General features: G+C 41.5%; 1 protein-coding gene across 1 annotated transcript in view; it reads right to left on the minus strand.

The window, feature by feature from the left end:
* The window catches only part of ankfn1 (ankyrin repeat and fibronectin type III domain containing 1), a 133,187-nt gene that overhangs the window by 83,285 nt on the left and 28,093 nt on the right, over positions 1-21,809 (minus strand). The window contains exon 6 of the mRNA XM_040135882.1: positions 4,521-4,558. Coding sequence (XP_039991816.1) covers positions 4,521-4,558 — 38 coding nt within the window. The remainder of the gene's footprint in view (positions 1-4,520; positions 4,559-21,809) is intronic.

Below are 21,809 nucleotides of genomic sequence, written 5' to 3' on the forward strand. Positions count from 1 at the left end.
TTAACAGCAACCATCCTGTGTGAGAGAAGCTGTGGACAGTTCAGCTCATGTAAACGACCTCGGAGGAGACGCAGAGCTGCGGTTTCTCCACCGTTCATCAGCTCCACTAAACCTGCCCTTCTTCCCTCCTTTCCATTGCCATGGCAACGCATAGCCAGAGGCCATTATTCTTAATGACTACCTTGGGCCCCACAGAGTGTGAGAGTGTGTGTCTGTGTGTGTCGTATAACAGTTGCTGCAAAGTGATACCCTAGTCTACACACTGCAACACTTGAATTAACCCCACAAAGTAAAGTCTAATATGCTGACAAGGCTGTGTGTGTGTGTGTGTGTTGTACTCTCAGCGCTCTACATACTGTTCTGCAGAGACAACTCAGCGGAGCTGCAGATATATGAAATTATCGAGCAGTGTTACGGACGCTGCTGTTGCAGAACGTTCTGATCCTCGAATCTGTCGCCTGTAAGTCACGCTGCCGGTGCGTCTTACTCACCGCCTGACAAACCCAACGCATCCGGAACAGCAGCTCGTCTATTCGCAACACAGTCGACTTCTTGCACATCTACATCTTCACCGACAACTGAGCTCAGATGAAGCAGACTTCGCTTGCGCTGCAGCCTGTTCGGTCGTCACGCGCAGGTTGACACCAGCACTAAAAACACAGCTGTGAGGGGAATTATTGTGTCGATATTTTTTGAAAATGTTTGTGGAAAGTTGCAAAACTGTTTCAATCTGCACGTGCACTCACATTTGTGGATGTGTGCAAGAATCTGTAAATGTGTATTCAGATTTGTAAACGTGTCCACAAATCTCTAAAATACGCTCTAAAGATGTAAATGTGCACTGAGGTTTGTACATGTGTAAAAGAATCTAAAAATATATCCACTCTGAAACAAAACTGAATGTAAATGTGCTTTTATTATGAGTGAAAAGTGTAAGCGTCAAGCTTCAAGCTTGTTTTACACACGTACAAGTTTACTTCCTATTTACAAATGTGTGTACACACGTGCAGCTTCTTTTACACATTCACAAACCTTAGTACGCTTGCGAGTCGTAATACACATTTGCAGACCGAGGTACCGTTTCACAACTCTTCACACGTTTGCAAATTACATTGCTACAGTTCCCCCCCGTTCACGGCCTCCTCCTTCATTTCAACCAGACCACTGGCAATGCATGAATCCTTCAAGCCATTTTCAAGCACAAATGGGGACCCCGGGACACTGTGATGGGCGTTTTTCACTATTTTTTGATGTTTTACAGATCAATCGACTAATTGAAGAAATAACCAGCAGATGAACTGATCATGGAAAAACCTCCATGCAGTGTTTTTGCTGCCTGATAAACCTTCATTGATTCTGATACTGGACTTCCTGTATTACATTTCAAGTGCTTTTACTTCTCGATCCAAGGACAAATTAAGCAACTGTACAGACTACAACACAATATTAAGATGATATGAGAATTGATGAGGATACAGACTCATTTTGTTTTCATTTATACTTAACAAATTAGATTTTAAAAAAAAATCTTCAGACAGAAAAACAAAGGATTTATAGAAATGTTGGACTATTCCTTTAAACAGCCCCCTATGCTGGACAGCTGAGACCATTTCTTCTATGGGGTTGGGACGACCTTTAATTACCTAAAACTGGCAATCAATCATCACTACATTTTCATCAGTTGATCGGCTGATCCGAGCAGTGAATCAATTTTAATAAAACTTATGAGAAGCAACAACAAATGATGATATTAAACATGACTTTACTGATCTGCAGAGGCAGAGGTGTGTTTGCTTTTGAGCAACCGAACAGCCGACTTTGGCAGCTATTGATTCTTGTGTTCATCTCCACACACACACACACACACACACACAATTACTGCTGTGCGTGTCCACTCCGACTTAACACTCTGCTTTAAATGACTACATCTCTTTTTTTTAACCTTCCTTTTTTTCCTCCCACGCCTCTGTCTGTCGGTCTGTCTCCTCTGGACGATTAATTTGACATCAGCGTCGCTTCAGTGGAGCAAAACCTCAGCCGCGCACGCACGCACACACACACACACACACACACACACACACACACACACACACACACACACACACACACACACAGACAGAAAGTGTTGGTGTGTGGTAATGTGTCATTGAGCAGAATGAAAAGGCAGGTTTGTGGAGTCTCTGGAGCTCAGCGGGGTGAACTGAGGAGACCCAAAACTGAGCGCGCTCAGATCATTGATGTACACACTGACAAGACACACGGCTCATAAGTCACCAACAGTTTCTCTCACACACACACACACACACACACACACACACACACACACACACACACACACACACACACACACACACACACACACACACACACACACACACACACACACACACACACACACACAGCTCACAGGCTGCAGATTCTCAAGAAATATGTACTGTGTACTGAGTGTGCATGTGTGTTTGTGCTCTTGTACTATCTTTGTGAGGACCTGTTTCAGCCCAATGAACAGAATCACCAATATCAACTTGACTATCAGTCGACACGGAAGCTGTGGTCCAGGCCGCTGAGTCAAGGTCTGTTTAAGACTTGTTTCTGTCTTACAACTACTTGTACAGCTACGTCCGTGTTTGTGGCCATTTTTCTGGCTCTGATGCAGAAAAGTTAAGATTATAAAATTTACAGATTTAAATTATTAATCTGATTTGGTCCTGAATCCTGGAACTGAGGTGACATGATCAGCCAGAGAGAGGACGTCTCACAGAAACAAAACAAAACAAAACATACTCAAAGTGCTGTATTTGCATTGAGAATTGATCTTTATACATTTAATGGTACAAGTGTCTTCTTCAATTTAAACCATTAATCATGGCTCTGTGATATTTACATGAGAGCAAAATCCTGGAAAAGGTGGTAAAATCAGGCGGAAATAGGCCCAAAGAGCTACTACACAGAGAGTCTAACTGCCCACAACATTTCTGCTAAACCTTATTCTGCGTGAACAAGACACTATTGGGAGGAAACATAATGTCACCCTGATTTTGTTTTAAGACAAAGTAGGCAGGCGGCAGTGAGTGTAAGTCAGTTGGGAGCAGAGTGTTGGACATTTACATGGAAACTCTGTGAAACTTTACAACAGAATAAAAAAACTGGTATTTTGAGTCCATTTTGAAAACCAAGTTCAGTGAAACACAAAGACAGAAGAAAATCATGGAAAATATATAAATACAATTTGCTGAAATAGCTTTTCTCAGCTTTTCTTGCCGCATAAAAGATCTTTTTATCTTCTTTTTTTTTTTTGCATCTCCATGGCATCCATGGGGACACAATCCCATTCATACCCTCTATAAAGCTTGTGACCATGAAAATCCATTAGTGCTGTCTGGATACACACCATTTAATAACGAAGACCAAAAAAACGACATCCTTGACTCAACGAGAGCTCTCTGACAAATGAAATCCGCCAGGATTTATGCATCGCAGTGTAGGGAGGAGAAAAGGGAAGAGCCCATGATCAAGGGCTGCTGGGTCAGATCTGAGGCGATCAAGGTGTGATGTGGAAACCTGTCGTCATGTTTCATCAAAATGAGCAGCTTTAGTTTTAAAGTTTTAAAGCTGATCTTTCTCCTCTCACGTCAGATTGCACTGCCACACACTGGAGTTCAAGCAAGTTTTCCCCGGACATCATTCACTTTCTGCAGACAGGCTCCAGAGTGGGTGGTGCTGGTCAAGTGAGGGATGTCTCGGTCACCTTCTTTTTTTTTGGTCCTGATCCCGATCCGAGGCCTTTCATATTGGGCAGCTACATGTTTGTGGCAAACAGGTAAAACCGGGACACTGGACTGTAATTCTGTGGGCGATTCTGTGTGGTCACTACATTTCACTCACTTTTTTAGAGAAGCTGATCAAATAAACCGAGTAGGACACGAGCTCAGCAAACCAAAGTTTAACCCATTTTTCACTCTCTCTCTCTAATTTAGAGGGAAAAATCACCACGTTCTGCATTGCAGAGATACAGAGATTGTTTTCTTGGTAGTTCGCAATCAGCTGATGGATTTAATGGCACGTTATCTTTTGAATTCATGTTAAAACCACACCTGAGTGCACACTGCAAGCAGACAGGTCTGGTCGTTCAGTCCACACCAAACTTTAATTAACAGCTTTCACCTGAGACAAAATTAAATCGAACCAAACAAAAGGTTTTAGGCGATTCTCCGACCAGTACTTCATTGGCTCTGGTATCAGTCACTGGATGAGTTGACCAAGTTTTTGTGTTTTAACTTTGGTTCAGTCTCTTTTCACATATTGCTCAGGGCTCCAGGAAATAGATTTTTGGTGAATATTTCAGTGACAAAGAGCAGAAAACTTAGAGTGAAAAACCAGGGTAACAGAAAGATTTCACGCTGAAGATGACAATGAAATATGAGGATTTACACTGAGAGACGGAATTCTTCAGAAAACGAACTGCTTCCTGCTTAGGATAAAAGGAGCAGAGCGAGAGGAGACTAAGAGTCGGGACTTACTTTTTCCTGGTGTCGTATCTTCCCGTGGTTCCCAGACTCTGCGAAGGAGACACAGACGAGAAAATTATCAATTTCTATGCAGGATCATGCAGAGCACTGACATTACACCTGCCCCATCCCTCTTCACACTAATATTTCTACCGACGAGAACACATTATCACGCCACAAATACATTTCTGTTCACAGAAACATGAGGTTTTATAGATGCAGCTTTAATCCGTGTTTTCAAGTTTTCTGTTGAAAATAAAGAAATTGACAAATCAAATATCACAGATGCAGCTACAGTGTTTTCCATTCACTTATTCACATTAGAAAACAATGTTGACACACGATGAGCAGTCTGAGCTGGGACTGTCTGTGCTGCCACATCCTCATATCATTTATATGATATTTATATCTGACTGAAAAGGAAATTATGAAATGAATAATAGTTTTTAAATTTTTCACCTATTTTTGTATTTCGTGCTGTCGCTTTTCAGGGTTGTTTTCTTAATCTAACCATATTCATCCATTCATTCACATCATATCAATTAATCAAGGAGGTCAGGACTGAGGAGGTCCGGCTACCAGCAAAAATAGCAGTAACAGCATAGGTGTTTGAATTATTTATAATAATAAGAGTAATAGATCACTCTCTCAGACACTGTGAGGTGACTGACAGTTGGAGCTCTTTTCAAATCTTGGATTGACAAGAATTGACTGAAAAACAACTGCGTTAGAAAAAACTGAAGGAAGGTACAGGATGCCGCTGGACATAAAAACTGAAGGAGACTACGATTCCCAAGGTGCATCTCAGCTAGAAACAAACCAACTGCAGAGCTTTAAATTCCGTTGTTGAGAATGCAGATTACGCTTTGTGGAAACCAGTTCATTTTCAGCTTCTGGATCAGTTTGGTCTGACTGAGCCTCTGCTTTGGTTGGCGTCTCTGACTGTTCTCCATAGCAACAGCAGCTGAGGCTCAGAAACAGAAATAGGTAATTTACATTAAAAGTCAAAAAATAAAAATATTTCGGCCCCGTGCTGCATCTTCCGTGTAATTCCCTTTAAAAACTATTTTTGTCATCAGGCCTGGAGATAACTGACGACAATATATGGGACAACTGACTCCAAGTCCTGCCAAGAGTTCTGTTGAAGGAACACAGTATGACGTTTTGTGACTGTAAAAAATTTAATTTATACAAAAGGGGTTCAAAGCAGATGCTGGAAGTGGGGAAGCAAAACATGGCTGATTATTTTCATATTTTCTGGGCTTGTCCTTTAATCATTTCATAAGAGATAAAAAGACATAATGAAAATGTGTGTTCCTTTGTCACGTTATACCTGGGCAAGATCCTGCATAAACATATGAAACGGGATAAAAATCAATTTAAAATACTTTTGAAAGCCATCAAACAGAAATGTCTGCAAACAAACTCTCCAACAAAGGACAATTGACCTACAACTGTCATTAGGCAGGTTTACATCTAAATTTAGCACAAATTTTAAACAAACTTGCAGATAATCAGCAAAATAAAACCAGAGTGAAGTCTTGTTTCACTCGACTGCTGCTGTGTGAATATGAGCCGATCAACAGCTGGTGGAGCCGACTCTCCAGTCGCTGCCGTTAAACCACCACAGAAGAAGAGGATGCGGCGAGACGAGGTGGTTAAAAGACCTGCAGTCAAAGCTCTGGTGAAGGAAAACCACGTGGAGAACATGATGGAAATCTGATGTTTCTGTCGGTTTCATGTGTTAATGGGAGGAAGGTTTCAGTCTCCTCATGGCTCACTCGGTCTGTTTCCATTGCGCTTTGTCACATTTTATGTAAATAAATACACAGACAATCGAAAATTCACACGAAAACAGGTGAATGGAAAGTTACTTTATGGATAATCTGACCTTAAATTTAAGAATACATTTTAACAACATGTAAAATGCTGTGAAAAATGGACTTTATTTATATGACTACAAGGTGTAACCCATTTCACTGGGACGCCCTGTTCCTGTGTCAGTATCTTGTTGCCCATGCCAGCCCACTCATTTTCTTTGAAAATATCAATGAAAAACTACCTTGGTAAAATTAACAGTTGCTCTTTTTTCAGTGTGTGGGACGAACACGATTGGTTTGGGAAGTGGCTGCTTTGATGTTTTTTGGTTCGTGGCCTAGCGTAACAGGCTGACTAATGCATAAAAGCAGACTTAATAAACTGGTTTAAACATTAGCAGCCACTACCTGTGCTCCAACTACAGATTGAAGGACCTAGTGATGTGTTTCGACCTTTGAACTAAAGTGCGTTTGCTCTGCCATGTCATGAGTGAAAGATACTGGATGCAGGGGGGAGAAAAAGGGTTGGTTTGATTCGATGGAAGGATGGCAAGGTTTTGGCAGCATGGGGCGAAAATACTCCGTCACCTTGACAACTGGAGATGACGCTGCAAGGGAAAATTGCTATCTGTACATGGAGTGCTCACTTTGGCTCTCTGACGTCTCCTCCCCCGTCTTCACCTCAGGGACACTGGAAACATCTTAAGATGCACAAACAATGCACTGCCCTGCAGGGATCCTCCAGATCTGTGTCTCTCAAAATACTGTGAAGACTAAACTATGTCTCCTGTGTCAATCCATTTGAGATGATCCTTGACGTCTGACGCCACTATCAGCAGGACTCTATCATTTGTCAGTGATGTCTAAAATTGCTACTGTTAAAAAAAAAAAATACAGACAGGTGACAAATTAAAAGAAAACCCAACATAAAGTGTGTTAGAAAGGTGTTGCCACCAGAACAGCTTCAATGGCGTTGATTCTCAGAGTCTCCGGACTCTACTGGAGGGATGAACTCCATCCTTCCTAAAGATATTTCGTCATCTGGTGTTTTGATGAAGGTGTTGGAGAGCGCTGTCTTACAAGTCGGTCCAAAATCTCCCATTGGTGTTCAACTGGGTTGAGATCTGGTGACTGTGAAGGCCACAGCACATGATTCACATCATTTTCATACTCATCAAACCATTCAGTGACCCCTCGTGCCCTGTGGATGGGGGCACTGTCATCTGGTTTTTCCACTCATTCTTCAGGTTTTTCCTTTAATTTGTCACCTGTCTGTGGAAGTGTTTTCTGATAAAATACCGCTGTGGTTAAGGTTTAGTTAGTTAGGTGTAGGCACAAAAATACAACTGGTTTACGTTTGAGAAACACAGTGGTTTGGGTTTAAATAGGTGCATCTTAGAGGGAAATTACGGTTTATTTGAACCTGGCGCATTTCCCAGAAGTGTGTCCATGGTGACTCTGAGTCGTACTAGCTCTGCACTCACCGCCTCCGTTCTAGAGATTTGGTGAAATGAGGACTCGTACAGAACCGTGTGTTTTGGGGCAAGTAGAACACGCCTGCTACAGCTTTCCAATTAAGAACACGATTTTAACATGAATCATTTCAAACACTTGTCTCTAAGTCCGACCCAAAGTAAACACAGAAAGTAACACCTGGGAATAGCCATGTTGGCTAACTGCATAGGAATCTACATCCCAATGAAAATCATGTTCATTTGGAAAGCTGTAGGAGGCTCATGTAGTTTACACTACTTCCACCTTTGTTCCTGACACACAGGAGTCATAATTTACATGACTAATGGTCCTTGTCGGAAAAACGTAAACATTGGCCATTTTACGAATTTGAACTTTCTGTCATTTTCCTGTGAGGTCCCAATTTAGATGACATGAGCACACTTTTTCTCTGAGCAATTCTGCAAAAGTTCACATGTAAGTGGCACGACAGCAACATGATGGATTTAAATAGTAAGAACTCAGTGTTCATTAATCTGACTAATTTAAAATTTTGTACAATAGCTCAAGCTTTAATTTTCCCAGACAGGAATGACTCATTCCCTGAAAGTCAGCATGGCCATCTATCACTGTCTGTATTTAAAAGCAGAGCCAGATTCTAATTTCTGAACATTTTCTATTATTACATTTATTGTGCAGCTCTGTAAGAGTTGTGCTCTCTGACAGCCTAAGAAAGAGTTTAAACTGACTGTAGATGGGAGATAGGTGGTTATTGGTGAAAATGTCCTTGAACATTGCTCTCTGCTCCGCTCACTTGTATCCTTTGACTTCTCTCTGGCCTGTTCTGTTCTGCTGTTTTTGGATCGTGATGAGAGCAGCAGCAGGAAGATTTGGCGTTTTCGTTCTCTGGTGAGGAAGAATGCTTTGCCTCCCACTGGCCCCAAAGATGAGATTATCGCTCCACCCACAGGGAGAAATCTGTTGACTGCTCACTGCTGCCAGAGAGCAGCTACACACACTCAGATACACCACACAGCAGGCCTTCAATGTCAAACACGCACACATGAACATAACAACTTATCAGAAACGTGCATGCACAAGATCAGAACACAACTCCCAAATATAAAGAACGTTAAGAAAATCAAATCAACATCAGCAGGAGTCACACAGTCATGACTCTGTTAAAACACACGTAACAGGTTCTACACAGCAAATCCTTCAACATGGAAGAGGATCATGGCCTCAAGAGCCTACAGTCTGTTAAAGACACAAGATGACAAAATATGAATTGTCTGATCAGGATTCCTAGAGACTTTAGATCATTGGGGGTGAAAAAATGTTTTGTTAGTCCTGAGGCTAGCACAGAGGAACCTTAATCCTCTGCACAGTGGCCATTTTAGGACAAATCAGACTCAGCTTGTCAGGCTCAACTCAGCTTTCATCAGTCTAAGCTGGACTCGGTTGCTGGAGGTGAACCTAAGATTTATCGTAATTTTTCCTGTAAATTCAACTCTATCTGCGTAGTAATTGGTTTCACACTAAACTCAGCTGTACCATCTCTACTTATGCTAGAACTGAATGAAATCAACACACTGTCGCTCTCAAATCATTCATCTGAGTGGTGTTTCATCTACTGCAGGATTCAGGTAATGGGGAGAGAAAGGCAATACTATTAACGGAGGAGACCTACAATAGACTATTTCATTCTGAAAAAGTAAAGTAGGTTATCACGCGTGAACCAATTAACATATAATAAAACATAGTAATCTGTCAAACTTTACCTTATTAATCAATAACTTAATAATTTATTGGTCACTTCTTTGATTGTGTTTACTAAGCTAAAGGTGGCCGTATCACACAATGTGGTCATAAATAACATCATCATCGACAAAAGTCTCTGGAAAACTTCCATTTAGCTGTAAAAGACCCTGCAAAAGTCAACCCTTTACAGTTTCTGCTACCAACAGGTAGCTAATGCTAGCTAAACTTCAAACTGTCCCAGCCACAGGTAAACAAAGTAAAGCTGACCCTGATTTACCTTTATCTGGGAAAACATATTGCAGTCTGATTTGTGATCTGGCCAGCAGAGATGCATATATGATGCTAAGTGTAAAGTCCACCAATCTAATCTGAGTTTCATCCAGATGTGAGACATTTGAAATGACAAGTGGAAACGGTGCTTTTAACAGAGTTATAGCGTAATCTCCAAACAACAACCATAATCAAACTAAGCAACGTTTGAACTTACACACACATGTGGATGCTGCATTAGGCTGTGGTTGGGCCTTAAGCTTAAATGCGACTATGCTGCCATGCAGCATAGTCGCTGGTTGACCAGTTTAAATGTAGGAATGTGTGGTGAATAACTGTACTTGTCCGAATAAAAGGACAAAGGATGAAAAATACTTTTTGAGGAAAGAAAGACTTTGACTCTCGCCCTGTTGGTAAAGTTTCATGAGATCTCATGAATCTATGGAGAAGTGAGTCCTCATCACTGAAGCCTTTTCTCTGGTAGAAGTCAAACATTAAATATTGTCATATTGATGACCACCCACATTGGTGTATCTGGTCTCTCAGTCACAGACAGACTCTCTCCTGTCAGACTGTTGAAAGTCAGAACTATTTTCTCTGTTCACGTTCTTCAGACTTTCAGTCTTTCTGAGCTCATCATCAGTGACAAGCTGTGATTCTTCGCTGTCTGACAGATTTTCTCCCTGGTTCATTTCTGCAGTAAAGACGTCGGGAGGCGCTGTGAACCCGTTTTCACCCGTCATGAATTTATTTCCTCTGTGGCAGCAGAACACGTCACACCAGCCTTCAGAAACTGCCGCAGGTTAAACCGGGCTAAAGAGACACTTTTAGTGCTGACCGACTCTGAACGACTCACTATAAACGGACTGGAAACTTGCTAGGATCTGGTATTACACTGGTACTCTCTCCATTCAAAAACAGTATCTGATGTTGTCAATGTGTAATTTGTCTCGTGTTTGAATATAAGACGACTCACACTTTAGATAAGAAAAAACTTCTGGGTTTTATTAAATCATCAACAATTTCCTCTCCAGTAGAGAAAACCCTCTCACTAGGAACAGATGTTGCTGGCTACACTCCACCTTGGCCGAATGGGGAAACTGGCTCTCATTGTCCTTCCACCATGTAAGTGGATTTGACTCCGCTAGGAGGCTATGCACTGCCTTATAACGCTGCACCTCCTCTTCCACCCCTTGAGACAAGAGCTTAGGGGGGTGGTGTCTGTTCTGCTGGAAATACCTTTCCAAACAGTTCAGTGATTGGTGGTCTTTTGGCCAGAGGATCACCAATGCTGCTGGATGCTACTTCTGACTCCTCCTCTGTCTCCTCCCCTGAGGCCTGGGCCTAACAAAGACGGATAAGATCAGATATTAAAATTAAATTATCTGACAAATATAAAAATTCAGGAAAATTCCATCAATAAAACTACCAGAAACAGATGTAAATTTCTGATGATTAAAACATTCATCATCTGATCAGTTACAGTTAAATGCTGAAATTCAGTTAGGGTTAGGGTTACAGCATTTGTCACTAAGATGCTTTACAGGTCTCGGGGCATTGAAACTTAACTTTACTGATTAAACGGATTTTATTGAATGAATTCAGTTTAGATTAAAACTATTTAACAAATACCTGTGGGGGACAGTCATCCAGAATATTCTCAGTCCGGCCGTTGAACATCTTGCCACGAGTGGTCTCGTCCAGAAAGGGCGCAGATTTAAAACGTAGGTCAAGTGCAGTGCTCACTTGAAGAAACTGAATAAGTGTTGAGTCACTGTCAGGGTATCTGTGGTTGAAGTCAGATGCGATGTCAGATTTGACATCTTTCACAACATCTGCATCTGAGTCACTCTGCTTCATGGATGCCAAGGATTGCGTGTTTCAGTGGCATTTCCACTGAAACTGTTGGCATCTGTTCGGTGCTCAACAGAGTTGTCGACGTTTTCAGTGGTTTGACAGCCTGAACCATGTCCTCAGCTATTTTTACATCTTCATCAGACAGAATAAAAATGTCCTTAATGTTCTTCTTAATGCTCCTGTCTGTAAGTGCTGTGAAAACATCAGCCTCCTGTTCAAGGTAGCACTCAACCATATCATGGCTTGACTTCCACCTAGTGGGTACATCCTGAATTAGCTTGTGTGAAGGAAGCTGGAGCATCTCTTGTTTTTCCTGTAGCACTGCTGCAGCAGTAATGCTATGACGGAAAAAAGTGACCTCTTTTCTCGCGCTGCCTAGAAGCCTGGACAGGTTAACTCCCATCCCCTTCTGTGAGGCCAAGTTAACTGAATGTGCAAAGCATCGAATTTGTGGTTAAAATACGGACTTTTCAACCACATTCACATTGTTCTTGGCGTTGTAGTTAAAGCAATGGATACTGCATTGCTCAAGTCCTCCAGCAGTTTAGCCTTTACTTTGTTATAAAGTTTAGGCAACACATTCTGACTGAAATGCGGTGGGCTCAGCACTTCGTATCCAGCACACTGAGCAAATGCTTGAAACAGTTGTTTTCAGCAACTGAAAAATGACGCATATCCAGTGGCATGAAGGCCCTTTATTGCCTCGGTAATTTCTTGCGGTCTGGTTTAGCTTTTAGCTTCATTTTGCATATTTGATGTGTTGCCTGCGGCCTGAGAAGTTTTGCAAAACACTTGGGACACTTGGCTTAGATTTTCCTATTGTAGCACACATGTATGTATGTATGTATGTAGGCAGGGCTGTGGTGTTTGTGTATGTATGTATGTATGTGTGTGTGTGTGTGTGTGTGGGGGGGGGGGGTTTCGGGTGAGACAGTGTTAAAGCAATAACGAAAGGGAAAAAATGGGAAGAAAGAAAGTGAGAGGGGGAAAAAAAAAAATGTTATTTTGTCACAGCTCTCATCTAACGTTACCAGCACTGACACTGGGACAGTGACACGTGACCACTTGACAGACTTACGAGTTACAACCACGCTAGCAAGATGTCGAGAACGTCAAGCATCTGGAATAACTTCCAAATTTGTGAAGACGATGCCCAAAAAGTCAAGTGTCAGATTTGTCTTGCATAATATCCTTTTTCCTGTTATGGCTGATGTTAGTGCGACCTGCATGCTGACAAAGTGTAACGTTGACGCCCGATTTTTGTCCTGCTCTCATAGCTGTTGGCCGAGTCTTCTACTTTAATAAGAGTCTTAATTTTCCACGAATAATAACAAGTAGCCTACCTAGGATTGCGAAGAAGTAGAGAACTTTGTCGCATCAATGAACTTTGATGTCCATCAGAATAAACTGCATCATTACCAACTGGTGGTCACTGACTTACTCATCTCTGCCTTCCTCCCTTTCCATCTGTCTCCGCTAAAGCCTCCGAGTTTAATATGTCTCCTTCCCTTTTTCTTCCTCTTTCTAAGAACTCTAAGTCCAAAGTACATTTCAATTTCCTGCCAGGATGTTGGTCTGCAAGGATGGTCCTTCACCGAGGTTGCCTCTCTTTGTTTGCACTCTAAACTGACACGAAGCCCCCACATTGGTTCTCTGCAGACACTTCCATCTGATATATCAACATGTCAAACGTCGTGTTCAAACTGGAGGACTGGAGGACCATGTAAAATAAAAGGATTCTGATTAGATAATGAGAGGGTGTGTGTATTTACCTGACGACTGTCACGGCAGCACGCGGACTAAGTGTGCCCCGCAGGTACATCACGATAGAGATGGTGGTTGGTTATGTCCTGCTGTGAGGACGCAGTGGAAAAATTCATAACGAGTTTAATCCACACAGAGCCAACGAAAAAGGGAGTTTTAATAATAACAGATTTTTCCAAGAAATGTGACCCATGTTTTAATCTCCAGATCTTGTTAAAGTCTTTGAGCGTCTCAGGCATGTGAAGAGCAGAATAAATTTCAATAATGACAGTAAATGACCATGACAATGAAGAGATGGGTCATTCTCATTCAAATAAAGTCAGTATCTGTGGCCATTATAGCTCGGGTTGATAGCATTTTATCAAATTAGACTCCAGTGTGAATCCTTTTGAAACCCTTATTGAATCCAATTGTGTTCAGCCTTCAAATGCTACAATTCATTTTATACATAACAAAAACTCAGATTTTGTTAAAATCCGTATGACCTTTTATTGGCTGAGGAGCCAGAAGCTGTTTTCAGTCTAATTATTATTCACAACCTGTAGCTTGAACCTGAAAATTAGATACGCAACAGAGGACATGAAATGTTAATGAATGTGTATCTGACACATTTAAATTTAAATAACAGGTGGATCCTTAATTTTCAGGAGCTACTTGATCCAAACGCCGGAGGTCCTGAATCTAAACTATGAAGCTGATCAGCTTCGGTTGCTGCTTTGATATAAATTAAAGTTTATCTGGATGATTCCGACTCCTGAAACTGATGTGAAGGCTTAGCTGATGGTGTCTTTAAAGAAGACTCATCACTGTTGGTCTGTTGAACTTTACAAACACACAGGCCACTCGCAGTCTTAGAGTGATGTTCTGTTTTCGTTAACAGTGTCGTTATAGAATTCACGTTGATTAGCTATAGGTGATATAATTTTTCAACATCAAAGAGACTCATGGACTTGAGAACAACTCGTCTGATAAGAAACATACTGCTGGGAGAGTAACTGATGGCAGAATAAAGAACTCACTGTTTTTATCTACAGCTGTGGTCATGCTAGCAGCCCGTGAGGCTCTTCACACATCAAATAATGAGCTGTTTGATGGAGGAAAAAACATTTCTTTTCTTATACCTTTAAAAATATTGAGGCAGAAAATGTTAAATTTGTCCTGAGGGCAGTGCAGGGGAACCTTTTTCCTCTGTATGGTGTCCATTTTTGGACATCCCAGACTCAGCTATAATCTACCGCTGGCCGTTTAATGGGTGAAGGTGACGGCCTGTGCCGGCTAAAAATGAGAAGCTGCTACCTGAATATTTTCTACACAATTTAAACATAACTAACCGCATTATTTTGTAGGAACAAAGACATTTAAAGGAATAGGCAGTATGTTTCAAACAGCCGTTGAAGCTGACAGGAACGAATTGTTGACCTGGAAAATAAACTGTTTTTGCAATAAAATCTTTCTGTGGCATTATACTACACTATGTATTAACACTGTGCATTTATTGATAGCTGAAGCACACACCGAACGCACCATAAAGAAAAAAGAAGGTAGTCAAGGTACAGTAGCTGGGATGTGCTGATCTGCGGAGACTGTAGTAGTGTAAACATAGTTTGAGTAAAATCACGGTGGGCCTTTCCAATCTAGCGCTAATTTTACCAAGAAACCTGCAAGTTTTAGGAATATTAGGATTTTAGGAGCTTGACTGTCGAGATACACACCAGGTGGCGCTAATTTTCCAGTTTGCTCCATTAAACTATTGATGAAGAAGAGGGTGCATTAAGATGACGTCATTAAAAGAGCTCCAGTAGAAGCTCCAACGGTGAAAAAAATTTAGAAAACAGGATTAATCTGAGGAACATTGCAATGTCCTCATCACTCCACTGGGATCTGTTTTCGTCTCTTCAGTGGACGTTTAAGTCACAAGTTTCATGTATGTCACTGTTTATTCGCTAAGTCTCTTTCAATTGCACTTTGTCACATTTCATTTGTATCAATACAACAACTTCACCACCTCAGCCAATCGTCAAAAACTTTTTTTGGGATATTTTGAAATTTTTGGAATTTCTAACGTTTCCAGCCCATTTTTTATGCAGAAATTGAAGATGTGCAGAAAATTAGGTGGATGGAAACAATCCTAACGTTATGTGGTTACATTTCACCTTGGAAAAATCATATTATGTTAGTGTGATTTTGATATTTTTGATATATACATAAATATACAAATACTAATTTTTGCATTTATTTTGCACGTTTCGTGTAGCAGTCTCTTAATTGCTGTATTTTACCTCTTGTATGAAATGTGCCGTGTTAATAAAGCTTTTCTAATTATGGTCAGTTTGCAGAGCAGTACTGCTTCTAAAGTTTAGTGCTTCTGTAGTTGAGTATAAAATGTTTTAGGTCAACAATGTTCCCACACATCTGCATCAGGAGTTTGAGAACAAAGGACCGGAGACTCTCATCTCGCTGACCTGACGCTGCGTTAAAACCTTCATCCTGCCGCCCACTCACTTCCTCTTTCACTCTGCTGGTATTTCTGTGAATGTCAAAACGGCCATCGTGTTCGTCTTCTGCCGCCCTGATACGACGCCTTTGCTTTAATGTCAGAGGACGGCTTCTTTGCTGGGAGACGACGGGGTGACGGATGCCAACCAGACTCAGTTAATACTGTTGGGTGATTGGCTGGAACGGACAACACGATGATGAAGCGCCGCGCCTAACCTTTCCTGTTCATCTGTGTGTTGGGGTGTGTGTGTGCGTGGGGCGTCAGGTAGAGAAAGTACCTATATATTGTACTTTGTTGCTGTGGGGTTTTTTGTGTGTAAAGAGGGGCCATGCGTGCAGTTGTGGGTGTTCAGGCCCTCGGGATTTTAACTATTTTATGTACCTCTGCTCTAACCGAATTATATTAACTGTCTCTGTTTCGTGTGACTGCTTATGCATAATTTACTTCTCTATAGGCACTTATTTTAACAAAGTTGAAACTCTGAAATGAGTATGTGTGTATTACAACAACACTTGTGCTAATACCATAGGAAGATTTATGATTTATGGTTCACTGTCATACTTACTGCATATTGCATATCAAAAGATAGACCTGTCACTGCTGTTGTTTATCAATACATCTGGGCAGGTGTTTGTCCAATGCAAAGTGGCAGAGGATGATGAGGGTTACACTCATCACTGGCTGTTCGAGAACTGAGTCAGTTATTTATTTGTCACTAAAGTATAGCTAGGATTATACTTTTCACGTTTGCGTGGCCAAGAAGATCCGCAGGACATAAATTTGATCTCTTGTACCGTCTGCAAGCAGCCCAGAATTTATGACCAAATTTATGACAGATGTGAATAAACTCCAGGACGGTTACCAGTTATTCATTTAGAAAGAAAAATCATATCTGCAGCAGATCCACAAAGTCAGCCTTTGTGTTGCGTCAGGCTCAAAATACAAAAATTCAGCTCAACAACAATCCTGAGTTAAAATGCTAAAAAGTATTTCACCTTCTCTATCTTCTGTCTGTTCCCTAAAACTCCCAAGTCATAAAGGTCCCAGTCAGAGGCCACAGTGGCAAACTGCCAGCCCGGCCGAGTGTGTGTGTGTGTGTGTGTGTGTGTGTGTGTGTGATGACTTCATTTCAGTAGTAACTGGAGTTCCCCGGGGACGTCCCAGGCCCCCGGGGAGTGAGAGTGTCCACAGAGACACGACTGTTAGCAGAACCAGACCTTATGTAAGAACACACACCGTCTCTCTCTACACTCCAAGACAGGAAATTTAACTTTTTTTTTTTTGTCCACAAGCCACAGTGACTACTTAATCCACCAACCACTCTGACTACTTTACCAGCCAGCTGGACTATTCTTGGGGAATAAACTGTCTTCATGAAGGCTGGTTAACATGCCAAAGGGGGTGATCTTTTACTCTGGGTTTCTTAAAATTAAGCAGTGGCTGAGACCAATAAACTAACCAACAAACAAACACGATCTGTGTATTCATTCAGGCTCCTTCATAGTCCACATTTCTAGACTGAAAAACCTCCAATCCTGCTGACAGGACCTGAACAATTTGACAGGATCACATGAAAAAACCGCTTTCTTCAGCCTGAATTAGTGTACTTTCAAAATCCTGCAATTAATTCAATGTTTATGTTTTATACAGTTAAAGAAATATCAGGCGACTGTGTGTTCTTTGTCATCATGTGGACCAAAACAACATAAAAGCCAGTGAATTAACCTGAAAAGTCCTCCTTTTAGTCATCACCGCAAAGAAAGGAACAATGGTGCTGCTTCCTCCCAATCACTGCAAAAAAAAAAAATCTGACTTTTAAAAATGAAAATTTCCTGTCCTAAGCAAACGGTGGACGTTTTTACCTCACTTTAGTATAATGACGAGAATATACAAAGAGTTTAAGTCGGCCAGAAAAAAAGACTGAAGCAGGAAAGTAGCCCTACACCTCAGCTGACGATCATAAACGACGAGTTCCTATAGAATAAGTAATCGTAACGGCACGTTGCAATGTCATGGGAAAAAAAACAGAAGATCCATGTTTTTCACCCGTTTTTACTTGGGAAGCGATGGAGGCAAGCGGCTCAGTCTGTCCCACTCAGCTACAGATGAATGACCCACATCACAAACGCAGGCGAGTGAACGAGCAGCACTGCTGGTGTCTTGCGTCCCTGATCATGATCAATGATCCCGGAGCAGTTTTACCCATTTGTCCAGTTGGTAATCCATCCCCTGGATTTCATTCCAACACACAGACAAAGAATCCTGATAACTGGTCATGTATCTCAACGGTGATAGCAGAATAACCAGGATTACATTTGGTAAACTAATCTAAATTTAAATTAACCTCAAATAAATTGATTGATCGATCAAAGTAAAATTCATCAACAATGTTCATAACTGATTATTAATTTCAGCCATTTAGGATGCAAAAACACCAACGGCTCTGTGGTTCCAGCTTCATCAATGTAAGGATTTGCTGCATTTTTTCTGGTTTCTATCACAAAAAGAAAATAATCTTCAGAATAATCAATAATGAAAATAAAGTTGTCCGAAGAGGAAGCGGCAGCGAATTGAAAAGCTTTTTACCAGACTCCGTCCTAATTCAGAGAACAGACATCTGCATTTCATTATGAGAACACAGGCCGCGCTGGTTTTTATTACTACACATACAAACTATATGTGCACAGGCAAGAGGGAACCAGGCCAAGAAAAGATATAGACATAAATGTCAACCAGTCAGTGAACAGTTTGTCTCTGCACATACAGTATAAAGAAATACAGCTCTGTGCAAATGTTTTCTGCACTTTCCATGTTCAGGTTCTTCATCATCAGTCCCATCAGGAGGCGTCTGGTCGTCCCAGATTCACTGTGCAGCAGGACAACGAGTCCAAACACACAGCCAGAGTCATAAAGAACTGTCTTCAAAGACAAGAAGAACAAGGAGACCTGCAGCAGATGGTCTGGCCCCCACAGAGACATCACGGAGTCAGTCTGGGACCACATGAAGAGACAGAAGACTCAGACAGACTGAATCTACAGAGGAACTGAGGAAGGTTCTCCAAGATGCTTGAGCAACCTACCTGCTCAAGAACCTGAAGAACTGTGTGCAGGTGGACCGAGGAGAACTGGTGCTGGTTTAAAGGCAAAGGGGGGTCACAGCAAATACTGATCTGATTTAGGTTGTTTTTTTTTTTATCTTTACTGCACTTTGGATGAAGTTCACTGAGAAATAAAAACTGCTCATGGCTTAATGTCTGAAAACATCCTCAGTGTACTTCTGGAGCCTAAAACTTTTGCACAGGTACTGCGAATTAAAATGAAAATAATCAGCAGTTCACCCGCAGTCATTCTGTTCTAATGTGAACTAATAACATAAATATTACCACACAGACTCACTCACTCACTCACTCACAGTTGATCTACCTGGCAAGCTTCCCCACTGTACCACTAATTTGAACTAATATAACCTTGCTCTCTCCCATACGCTCACCGCACACGGCCAATCGAGTCTGACCGCAGACAGCTGAGTCCCGGCCCCCCCGGCCTCCCTGCCCCCCTCCTGCCCCCCTCCTGCCCCCCTCCTGCCCCCCTCCTGCCCCACTACTTCTCACTTCACCTTGCTAATTTGAACAAGGCTTTATTTTGATATTTGTCAGAGGCTGAACTGTAGCAAGCTTGTTGGCCTCTCCCCGGGTTAATTAGTGCAGCAATGCCAGCATTCATGGCCGGGCGAGGAGCCTCCAGCATGGGGAGACTGAGCCATCCCTCCTGGCAACGGCCGCCGGCTCTGGCACCTCTGAGCACTGGCTGGCAGGCTCGTCCACCGGATGAGTGACAAGCTGACTGGCGTGGGCATCGATTGATTGATCGCTCACCAAGTCAGTCCAGACTGAAATGGAGAGGAATCATCAGACCAGAGCTGCAAGCGAAAGCCATGTACAGTAGACTGAAACTAAATTATAGCCACGCTGTTTCCCCATAAGGGTGCAAAGATCATTACAAAAGTAGATTAAAAAAAAACTCATGCTGGGATTAAAAACGGAAGACACAGAATGGGGAGTTTGTCTGCATGAAACTGTCCGGTATCAAATCATCATCGTTATCACTCACATTCATTCTACCAACCAGGTTTCTAACAAACATCATTGTAGCTGGTAGGTCTTTGCAAAAGTCACTTCCCCTGGTCGTCACAGGTAACGTTTGGTACTTGCCAATAAGCTGCACAGGCCCCGTTATTCAACCCCAGAATCTGGTACCCTCTGAGCACCAGCCTTGTTTTTCCCTCTATGAAGTAAATATGGATTAAGCGTTACACTGTCGAGCTCGGCTCTAAATTGCCAGAATTGTCTCAACTATCAGTCAAAGGTCAGCTCTGTAAGCCTCAGCTCTCCATTTTCAGACTTAACTCAAGTCGGTCTAAGCTGTACTTTGACAGGCTCAGCTCTACGTTTTTAGAATTCAATTAATTTTTTTTTGTCTAAGCTGTAGTCTGTCGGAGGTTGATCTAGATTTTTAGAGTTAGCTCATTAGAAATTAGCCCTGGTTTTTAATTACCTGTTTATTTACTTGAGTAAAAAAAAAAAAAAAAAAACGAAGAAGAAGAAGAAGAAGAAGACACCTTTAGAAGTTAGAACCATGTGGTCGCCTCTTTTTGTCATGAAAATATTAAGGTAACTTCAGCCAGAGATGATGGAGCTGTTGCTCTGCTCAGATTTCCTAGCAGGAGAAACTGCTGGCTACTGGACGTCAACAAGTGTCTCATTTTCCCCATAAAACCATGTGTTTTGGAGCCGTGTCGGGCAGCGGATGTGGAACAGACTCTGGGCATCTCGGGCATCTTTGTGGCTGAATGTCATTCCTCTCATCTGGCCAAATGAGTTGAGCCGAAGGAATTAAGTCGAGTCCATTTTTTTTTCTTCCTTTTAACAGTTTTACTTTCTTTCCTCTCAGTGTTTTAAATAAACTCTACCTGTGCTGAAATGATTACTGTTGGTTATATGCACTTATATGAAATACATACTTAGATCTGTGGAGTGTCATGTTCAGACTGTGGTAAATACGCATGAGAAAAACAAAAAGATGAGTAATTTCACTTACTGATCTCGCCGCCTTGTAGCCAATTATCAAAACATCAATAACTGTCAGAGGGATCTGGATCTTGAGTTCACAGGACAAAACACAAGTCTTGACTTTTTTTTTTTTTTTTTTTTTTAAAACAGTTTCACAGGTTTCCAGAGCTGCTTTACCAACATTTCCTGATCAATGGAGTTTAGCCAAAATCTATGAAGTAAATATCAGATTACAACCGAGACAATTTTACTAAAAACCTCGACATACAGTAAAAACAAGGATCACGTGTCTGATTCTAACATTGCAAGTGGATAATATTCAATAATAAAGTGAAACTATCAAACATTTACTGGCTGCAGATGCTCCAGAGTTAGATTTGCTGCTTTTATCTATTTCATTTCATTGTAACCTGAAAATCTTTGAGTTCTGTTTGGACAAACGAAATCTGAATATGTCATCTTGGGTTCTGGAAACTTATAAGCATTTTTCTTTTTTATAATAATTTATGAATCTAAAGAATGAAGAAAAGAGAATGAAGAAATGAACTGCAAAAAAGTTTGGCAGACGAAGCATTAATTAAAATATTCATAACCCCTATACCTCAACTTCCTCTTTATCCGTACTTTTTCTTGTAATAGCTTGGTGAATTTTACTGCTGGTGTGTGTTTGCTACCGTGCAGGAGGTGAGGATTTCTTCCAGCTTCGGTCTGCAGTAAAACATCAGGAAATGTTGAGTGTGCGACTGCAGCCCTTCACATTTGTTTATGCAGTCCTCTCATATCATGCGGACACACACTCCTGAGGTGGGAGGAG

This window comes from Xiphias gladius, chromosome 9 (genome assembly GCF_016859285.1).
Source record: "Xiphias gladius isolate SHS-SW01 ecotype Sanya breed wild chromosome 9, ASM1685928v1, whole genome shotgun sequence".
Taxonomy (NCBI): domain Eukaryota; kingdom Metazoa; phylum Chordata; class Actinopteri; order Istiophoriformes; family Xiphiidae; genus Xiphias; species Xiphias gladius.